A 10599-nucleotide genomic window follows, 5' to 3' on the forward strand; every position below is an offset into this window, starting at 1 on the left:
GTACGGCCTCCAGACACCGGGCCATCACGTCAAGGGCATCATTGGGGTGGCCTGGGGTGGAAATGTACAGCTGAGTATCATCAGCGTACTGATGGAAATCCACCCCAAAGCCACGGATGATCTCCCCCAGCGGCTTCACATAAATATTGAACAGTAAGGGGGAGAGGATCGACCCTTGTGGCACCCCACAAGTTAGGGGCCTTGGGGCCGACCTCTGCCCCCCTGCCAATACAGACTGCGTGCGGTCGGTGAGGAAGGAGGAGAACCACCGCATAACCGTGCCTCCCACTCCCAACTCAGCCAGACGCCGCAGCATGATACCGTGGTCCACCGTTCCCACCAGTCAACACTCTTTAGCTGACGGGATCTGCAGCATGCCCATTCTGCTTGATCTAATTGGATGGGTAGAGACTCTTGGAAAAAGATTATCTCTCAAGTTACCCTGCTCCTAAAGTTGGCTATGCTCAATAACACAATTTTTACATGTGATGTTTCCTGAAAATTGTCTATCAACTCCAATTAATATAAAGTACTATAGTAAGCAAGATCACTACCACCAATGTAAACTTATCTGGATGCTTAGGTTCTACTTCCAGGTTAAATCACTGTGAGAATTGGACATGGGGCTTTTACAGTTGTGCTGCTGTGCTCTGTCTTAATTTTTTGGGCAGTAGCTGTCCATTTACTATAACTTGGACAGTTTTATATTATGCTGTAGGATTATTATGTCTTCATTAACTTGTTCTGAATCCATCTTGTCAGTTGCCATGAGATTTTAGAATTAGATGAAGAACTGGCAAGTACTCTAGGGGCATACAGCATTGACTAGAGTGACCCCTCCAAATTTGGAGGTGTTCCTCCAAATACAAAAAAAATATAAAATGGTCTTTCCTATTGTCTGTTTCCAAGAGGATTCAAGTCCCAACACTGAGAAGTCCCAATATGCCATTGCTGAATGCAGCCAGGAGTACACCCTAATGTTAGCCACCCCACTTGGGTTTTGCAATGAATAAAGACTCCTGGGACATTTCTTTTCTCCAAGAGTATAATTTACTAGACCAAAGATAGTTACAGAAGTAGCAAAGCCAACTCGGATATTTTTGTGCGCAAAAAACATAATTAACTTTCCCTTTCCCTCTTGGCCTGCCCATAGTTATTTTTGCTTGGGTAACAGGCTCTTTGGTCTCACAGACATTCCCAGCAAATGACCTTGGAAGGCTGGCATTGTCTCAGGCTTTGAGCAGGATTCTTGGTATTCCTTTAAACCCTCCCCACATCCCTCCCACTGTTGCTATTGTCAGGCTGCGAGCAGGAGTTGCGAAGCAAGCCGATTTGCAGCCTTGACACCTGTCTTCAGTGGAATCAAGAGTTGCTGTGTGCATTTTCCTGTCCCATTTCCCTGCAAGTAGCACAGCTTTAAGATATACTTAAGCAGGTGAATCTAAGGCTACTCTTCCAATAAACTGAAAAGAGATTCTAATAACTAAATCTTGGTAACACTTCTCTTTCTAGACACTCATCTGATAAAGTTGCCAAGTTAGAAAGTCAAGTAGAATCGTACAAAAAGAAGCTAGAAGATCTTGGGGATCTACGGAGGCAAGTGAAACTTTTGGAAGAGAAAAACACAATGTACATGCAAAACACAGTGAGCTTGGAAGAAGAACTGAGGAAAGCCAATGCAGCTCGCAGCCAATTGGAAACATATAAGAGGCAGGTGAGGGCAGGAACTAACAGAAATATATTCTGACAATCTTACAAATAATTTATGCGGGTCATCTTGCCCCTTCTACTGAGACCCAGTGTGGTGTGGTAGTTTGGGTGCTGGAATAGGCATGAGGTGCTCCCAGGCCTGAGATTAGGTTGTTTGTCAAATCCCTAGGTTTGTTTTTTTTCTGATTATGTGTTGAGTGATTTTATCTGGAAGTATATGTAATTTTCTCTGTTAAATTGTAATTGTTTTTTTCCCCTTCCTTTTTATTATGTAGAGTTACTTGGGAGTCAGATAATTTTTCAATCAAATCAAAGTTTCTTCGGATGTTCTATTAATTTCTTCCTGTGACTTAGTTTATATGTAAATTAGACAACTATGGCTTTTTACAGTGCTTTTTTTCCTAAAAAAAAAAAATGGTGCCAGAACTCACACATGTCATACAACCTGCCTTGCCTACCCTACAAGGTTCCATCCAAAAAAAGTGCCGGAACTCCGTTCTGGGCATTCTATGAGAAAAAAAGCCCTGGCTTTTTACTATATCAAGGTTATGTTATGTTATGTTATGTGTAACCAGGCAGATGAATTATGAAGAACATATTTATGCAGCTTTATTCTCAAAGAAAGATTTTAGTATTGGACTGTGCTCTTTAATTACATCATGGGGTAATCTTGAACACAAAGTTTTTTAGTTACCAATTTTGTTTTCATTTGTATCTGTGGATATAGTTCCTTATTGAATTCATTTCTGTTTGTTATATATCTCAGTGAAAGAACTGACTTGAATAGGAAATATAATTTTGCTAAATCAAAATGGGGAAATATCTAGTGGTTGTGGGATGTAAACTCATCTTATTCTTTCATCAATAAAGTTATGTATTCTTTTCAATGCTCAGAGTCCAATTATTAACATTACTATTACTTAATATATTGCTTACTATATTATAATAAATAGAAGAAATAATTAAATAATAAACCGTTGTATATTTCAGTATGCAAGATTGTCATTCCATGTTTCCCAACAGTACTGATTGCCACTGCTATGTTTTAATACAATACTTTATTGTTAGGAAAAGAAACCTAAGCAAATTTCTGTATATTCCCTGTGTCTCTTCGTTGGAGCATTTTGAAGCTTCTATTTAACCTCACAGGAAAAAAAAATATTTGTTATGTCTGAATTCGGTATAGAATTTAAAAGATTAAAATATTGTAAATGAATTTAACCAGGTTTAAGTTACCATTGAAATGCCATAGTTGTGGATTTGAATATGTCTAATTAATTGAAATGAGAAGCTGAACCTTTTGATCTTGTGGTTGCTTCAGAGGAAAGGAAGAAGGAAGTATCAGTTTAAAGGTTGTTGTGATTTGTCTTATGTTTATTACTGGCTCTTAATGAAGATTTACACTTTTATATTGATAAATTGTGATCCCTTTTGCTATTGCAGGTAGTTGAACTTCAAAACAGATTGTCTGAAGAATCCAAAAAAGCAGACAAACTAGAATTCGAGTACAAGATGCTGAAAGAAAAAGTAGATAGTTTCCAAAAAGAAAAAGATGTATGTATTCAACATATAAATGTTGCTGTTTCCTTTTATACCTATAATGTTAATAATTAAAGTGGTTATTATAAACGTAGTGTATATATGTATATTATGCATGTGTAGTCAGCTGTCTGAATTCTTCAGTTGTGGTTTTCTACTGCTCTTTTTTTACTTTTCTTTTGATCTTGGCTTTTTATATAATCTTTTTTTAATATCCTCTGCCATTTGAGGATTCAGTGATACAATTTGTTTGTAGTATATGTTCTTAATAATTCAGCTTTGCTTTTTTGAGTTCTTTGTGCAAGTTTTCATTACTATTTTATTCAAGTCTGGGTTTGCCTCATAGATGATTTAATTAATTTGCTAGTTGAGGGCAAAAAGACAAATTAAGTAACCACTTAAAGAAAACAGATAAGGATGGGAAGCAGGGTTGTATCATTATGACGCTGGTGCTTAACTAATATCAAATCATAATTTAAATTTATTTATAAACCTATTGTGTTTTCTTCTGTTTTCTCTTTATTAGGTTTTACATATTGTGTTAATGTGCATACTTTTAGGTCTGGATTATCATGTTCACCTTTTCTTCCAAGTAAAAAAAAATTCTTCCTCATTTTCTTTATCACAGATCTTATAATAAAGTTTGAAATCTATATCTGTGTCTATTCAATTAGATTATCTTTCCTCATAATCCATATAAAGATAGAGTAATAAACTGAGCAGAGTAGAGGATTTAGTTGTTCATTAGCCGAGGGATAATAGATTTTGTGATAGGCTAGTGTACTTAAGCAAGCATTGCTCTATTGATAAACCATAATGTACTGCAGTTCTCTTTTACTGTTGCAGATGTATCATGATAATCCACATATCAGTTGTAGACTTTTGACCTAGTTTTTGTTGACTGGATCCTTGCTTCCATTAATATGGAACATTGTACAATATGATTTCTGCTTACTTTATCATTAGTATTTTCTCTGACTATTGTTAAAAGGTTTCATGGACTTTAATAGATTTGTTCCAGAAATATTGGTGATACATAATTAAATATTCCTTCCCGTTTTATAACTCCAACCTATTATATATTTCAGAAATACTAGTTGACTTGTTTTCCCTTGAATTTAAATTCATAGTAGATTTTAGAATGTTTAGGTATGAAATTGAAACATATTGATATATGACAAGGAAGTATGAGTATCAGTGAAGTGCCATCTGAACAGCTAGTTTCTGAGGGAAAAAAAAGTCTATTGGGGGATTTGCTTAATAACTATAGTAATTGATTTAACGACTGCAGTAAAAATGATTGTAAAAAATCATGACCAGTGACATGATGACTCACTTGATAATCATCCCAACTTATGACTGAAATTCTGGTCCCAATTGTGATTGTAAGATGAAGACTATCTGTAACATAACCTCATCCTTTTTTAACTATCTACTGGAGTAGTGAAATATCTTTCTTTTTAAAATCTGTAGAGGCTAAGGACAGAGAGAGATTCTTTAAAGGAAACCATTGAAGAGATTCGTTGTATAAAAGCACAAGAAGGACAACTAACTACTTCAGGTAAGATTCTGGGAATGTAATAGTTTATAAGAAAATTATATCCTTTATTAAAACTTGCATCACTTTTTCCATTTTGGCGTCTTGTTGGAGTATGAAAAGGAATAGTACTGACTTAGGAACTATTTGTCATGTAAATTGTTTAGAATTAGGACAAGTTGCTGTTTACCAAATTGTGAATTTTTATTGCAGGCTTAAAAATGTATATATTTAGGGATATTTTTTATGAAAGGATAATGTTTTGCTATTTTTTTACTCTGAATTGCATGCTTAAGTTTTTATTGGGTGTGGATAGGAGAGTTAAACTGAAACCACAGTATTTTTTCATCTTCATTTACTATTCTATTCTGTTTAAGGATTATTACCTTTGGAAGGTCAAGAATCTTCTGACAGTTTAGCAGCAGAAATTATTACTCCAGAAATAAAGTAAGATAAACATAAAATATTTTTATATGGTCATGCATTTAGCTTCATATATTACTGAGATTTTATCAGGACTAAGATTAATAGTTCTTACTGATCTTGCCTAGTTTAAAATTTTATCTCTGTTTAAGTTTATTTAAAAAATGGGTTTAATCTTCCTTAGGCAAATATTTGAATCAATTTAATCCTTCCTTGAATTTCACAAGAATTGTGAGTGCATTTTTATCTCCTTTCTCCTCTTTTCATTTTTTTAAAAAAATGCGTTCTATTTTAAACTATTGAAGACCCTGTTGAATAAAAGGAGATGGGGAGTTATACATGGTCTATTTTATGAGAGCAGATTAGCATAAAATAACCAAAAATTGATGATATATACTGTAACCTCACTCATTTAATTTGTTCAGTTTCTGTTATACTTTCTGTTTTTCTCTCTGGAACTTCTTGATGCTCTTAAATGGAAATTAATATTGGAGTAATTGAGTCAAGCTAGTATTAAAATTATGTTTCTTAACTTTATGGAGTTAGAGATGGTTTATAAAATATACCAATAAAATTGATTAGTGCATGTTAAACTAGAGCTAGTTAGAAAATAAACATCCTCATTTCTGTCGCTTTAAAAGTATGAATTAGTGTTTTCTGAGTTCCTGTGGGTGCATGCGAAAATAGGAATCTGGAGGTTGTTAATCTTCATTGAATGGCAGCAATGGAAGAGCCAAAGATAAATTGTACAAAAATTGAGCAGCTTTCTGAAGAAAAGCAGGGAAAAATTATTCTGTTAGGTGACAGAAATGGATGAGTGGAAATGAGAAAGAGAGTACAAAAATGGGATTGTACTGTTGATGCATATAAGTAATCCTCATTTATTGATCACAGTTGGGATTGGAAAATTGGTCCTTAAACAGAACGGTCATTATGTGAAACTATGGCTGATCATTAGAATTTACTTCAGCTTTCCTATCTGTGAAGGTTGCAAATGAGAAGCTTGGTCCTAAAGTTATTTTTTCATCACCGTTGTAACTATGAATGATCATTGCAGTTGCTAAATGAGGACTACCTGTACAAATTGAAAAGGAATGAATCTAAAAACCATAATTGATGTGATTATTTATGGTGAAAAATTGTTTCTGATGAAAGATTGATTTAGTGAAGGATACAAGGGAGATGAGAATTTCTAACAAGCCATTTTTTGCCTCGGAAGTGAGCTTGGGAGAAAATGGATGTGGAAGTTAATCTAGGTTTGGTTATACAGAAAGAGTGAGCAAGGATTTGATCACAAAAGTAATATATGAAGAAAGAATAAATGAATAAGGGGAAGAACATGAAAATCATGGATGGGTGGAGCTAATGAGATCTTGTAAAAGAGAACAATTAACATAGACTAGGTGAAGTAATGTGTGGATACGATGGAAGCAAAATGGTTTGCAAGGATAAGTATACCAATGATGTTGTATACCAATGATGTTGTTGTCAACTGGATGAAGCTAATGGGGGGAATGGCTGAAAGTTTGTGACCCTTTTTGGATTCTCATTATTCCTGCATAAATACGATCTAATGCGAGTCCTAAAACTAGATCAAGAAGACTGAATTAAACAAATTTGTTCATTTATTGAGAAAAATGATCCAAAGTAGATTGATGCTGTCCAACATATGTAGGATGGTTACTTCACAATGCATACTTTCTATAGGGATGGTATTGCTCTTTCCCAGAGGGTGACACTATTTCATTACTCCTGCTTTGTTTCTCAAGGGAAAAACTTATTCGCCTTCAACATGAAAACAAAGTGCTAAAACTTAAACAGGAGGTGTCTGACAACGAGAGGGTTGCTTTGCTGCAGAGTCTCTTGGATGATGCCAATCTGAGAAAGAATGAATTAGAAACAGAGAACAGGTAAGAAGGTGCTGTTTTTCTTTTAGAGTAGTGAGGTGGAAGCGGATTGGAACCACTTGCTTCCACTTTAAAGATATTAAAAAGAACATTTTTTGGCTGGGACTGCACGTTATTACTTATGTTAAGGTCTGAAGACTTCAAGGGTATATTGGAGTGGTGAGGTAACAACATCACTAGAGTGAGGGTCAGAATGTGTGTCCTTTTTTTAAAAGGACATTTATGTGTTAAGCCTAATAGAGGCTTTACTATATGTACCTTGCTATAATTTCTGTAGCAATATATTATCCATTGCAGGCTTGCTGCGCCTGTCGCAACTTCACTAAAGCCCCTTTAGTCAGGCTGTTTCAGGGTGACCCAGGATGGCCTTCATGGCTACCGTAATTGTCCTGAGGCACAAGGCCACGCCATACTTCACCCACTCCTAGCAACCCTTTATTTTGTCCTGTTACCACTCTCGTGATGTCGACGTGGGGTTGGAGTTTGAGAGACTTTGAGACTGCCCAAAGAGCAAGAACCAAAACTTAGTATCTCACTCAACACCCGAAGCACTAAAAGAGGAAATAAAGAAGAAGAGAAAAAGGAGAAGACTATATCCCAAAAGATACTTTTTCACGAAGCAACTGGACTTTCTTTCTTTTTTTTTTGAAGACATTTCGCTTCTCATCTAAGAAGCTTCTTCAGTTCTTGACTGGATGGTGGGGAATGGAAGGATTTATTATACTCCTTGCAGTCAGCTGGTAATTTGCATTCTTTTAGAGAGCTGTTGAGGCCACCTGGAGGTTTATATGTGTCGTCAGGGTCACCTGAGTAGTGCAAATGGGTGTGGAGCCTTCTTGGAACTGTTGAAAGGACTGTGTGATAGACTGGAGATAGATGATGTCGTATCCCTCCCGCTATGTTGAGAGAGGGCTGTTCAGTTTTGACATAGATGGCCTCTTTGACCCCTCTTTCAAACCAGTGGTCCTTTCTGTCCAAAATGTGGACTTTGCTGTCTTCGAAAGAGTAGTCTTTGTCTTTTAAATGCACCCTAACCCATTTGCACTCAGGTGTCCCTGACAACACAGATAAACCTCCAGGTGGCCTCAAGGACCCTCTAAAAGAATGCAAATGACCAGCTGTCTGCAAGAAATATTCCACATCCATCCAGTCAGAGCTGAAGGAGCTTCTTGGATGAGAAGCGAAATGTCTTCAAAGAAAAAAGAAAGTCTAGTTGCCTCGTAAAAAAGCAATTTTGGACAACTATGACCTGAAGACTGAGAACCTCCATAGACAAGAAGACTATATGTGCCCATTTTTGTGCTGGTTCCAATTGAAGCACTTGAGAAACTCCATTGAGAAAAATCACCAGTTTGGCATGTATTTTAGCGGGGTGATCTTGAGCTGCTAGAAATGCTGGAACAATGAGAACGAGAAATAACATGGAGCCTATGGCAGAAAAATCACCCACTTGATTAAAATAACACTGTTTTTCAGATAGTCTGTGATGTACTTATCACATGTTTGTGACTTCATTGACTTCTACCATAATTTAGGAAGAGACGTAGTACTATTGTTTTATTTGAAGGACAGGAGAATGTGCTAATAAGAAAATAAAACCTTAAGGCCATTATTTTTATAAGTGTTTCGAAACACCCACAAGATCCTTGTCAAGCAGATGATTCGTTTAGGAGAAAAATAAACCCATTGGTGCTTCTTAAAAGTTAAATCTTGTTTCTTATTTCTAGGCTTGTAAATCAGAGATTGCTTGAAGTACAGTCTCAGGTTGAAGAATTACAGAAGTCTCTGCAGGAGCAAGGATCAAAAGCTGAAGATGTAAGTGGAAAGATACACAAATACATGGTCCCTAATGTTCTGGTGCCCCCTACTTTTCTGCTAAAAATATTATTTTTTCTGTCAAATTTCATTACCTTCATATCTAAAGGCAAAATGATGTCATTTTCAGTTTCTATGCTTTTAATTGATGAAGTGCCTATCTTCTGCCCCCCCCCCCATGCTCTTAGTGAAATCTAATTGATTTTCTCAAAAGAAAAGCTGATGGTTAAAAAAAATAGCCTACATTGGTATTCAGATCTCTGTCAGAAACCTGATGGGACCGTCAAAGGAACTGCTAAGATGGGATGGGATTGGAGTAGATATTTCCAGCTGGAGACTCGGCTGGCATCCACTTTTAAACCTATACACATGGCAATAGTAAAAATTACAACTTTTTGGGTAGCTAATAATTTACTTGATATAAAGATTTATTTTCTGACCTACAAGCAATATATATATCAACGTAGTGCATAAATTGGAACTATGATAACACGAGAGTGTGGTTTTTCTCTTCTAGAAATAATAAATGCATTGGAGCAAATCAAACAGATAAGTTGCTTAATATGTTCGCAGCACAAGTCTACCCTAAGTGCTGAGACTCCCAATGCCCTCCCCTTTAATTTTGTGAGCAAAACCACCTTAGATTTGTACATTCAATCATTAAGGAGAAACCGTCATTTAAAATCTAATTTATTACATAAATAAAGAACCTGAGGTTTGGATAAAATATATTGTAAGCATTGTGTTGGTCTCCATCACAGATTATATTTTAGGCGCATTTGGCAAATTATTGTCACATATTGCCTCGAAACCTTGTCCGTGCCCCCCAAAAATTGGGATTATAATGATCCCNAAAAGGTGGCGGAACTCAAACCTGGCCACGCCCTCATCAAACCCTAGGACCGCCCCTTTAGAGAACAGGAATGCAAGTAAAATTTGGGAGGGGCTATTTCCGGTGTGGGAGGGGCTATTTCCGGTGCGGCCGGCCCGGAAAAAGGTGCCGGAACGCGGTTCCGCCGCGTTCCGGCTGAAAAAAAGCCCTGGTCCTTTCTTGTACAGAGATAATCTAGTTATACTTATTCACATGCTTGTAACTTCATACTTAAATTATAGCAATGTCCTCTATATTGGTCTGCCCTTGTATTCGGTACAAGTTGCATCAGCTAGGTTGCTGAGTGACACATGAGCTACGCACATAATATGACTTTTTTGAAGTAACTGTTATGGCTGCCAGTTAGTTGCTGAACCACTTTCAAGGTTTTGGTTATGGTATATTAACCCCTAAATAACTTGACCCAAATTGCCTTCATATTACTAGACTGGGTTAGTAACTAGTTACTAAAATCATCAGATGTGGTCCTGCTCTGTAAACCAGGAGTTGACTTTTGGGGGAGGGGGGCACCTGACTTAACAACCTGTAGTTACATATTCAGAACTTACCCTTTCATCCAGTCCTTCTCAATTTGAATGTTGGAATGAAAAAGAACATCTTTTATTGCATCTTTTAAGGACTGTTTTACAGAATATTGGTTTATATTATTTTGCATTGTTTTAAGTATTTTTAATTATTTGTATTGCTGTTTTTATTATAAACTACTTTGAGATGCTTTGGCATATGAAGAGATAGATAAATCATGCTTCAGTTAAAAATATAGATAAAAATATACA

At 36.3% G+C, this 10599-nt stretch overlaps 1 protein-coding gene across 1 annotated transcript in view; it reads left to right on the forward strand.

Moving 5' to 3' along the window:
- Positions 1-10098, forward strand: part of LOC107300265 (protein Hook homolog 3) — a gene marked incomplete at its 5' end in the record, with an annotated part of 17999 nt that extends 7901 nt beyond the window's left edge. Inside the window, 7 exon segments of the mRNA XM_015829603.1 lie at positions 1513-1714; positions 3154-3264; positions 4723-4810; positions 5164-5233; positions 6979-7119; positions 8844-8931; positions 10045-10098. Coding sequence (XP_015685089.1) covers positions 1513-1714; positions 3154-3264; positions 4723-4810; positions 5164-5233; positions 6979-7119; positions 8844-8931; positions 10045-10098 — 754 coding nt within the window.
- Positions 10099-10599: the final 501 nt, after the last annotated feature.

The sequence above is a fragment of the Protobothrops mucrosquamatus genome, unplaced genomic scaffold (assembly GCF_001527695.2).
Source record: "Protobothrops mucrosquamatus isolate PMUCROS unplaced genomic scaffold, P.Mucros_1.0 scaffold6520, whole genome shotgun sequence".
Taxonomy (NCBI): Eukaryota; Metazoa; Chordata; class Lepidosauria; order Squamata; family Viperidae; genus Protobothrops; species Protobothrops mucrosquamatus.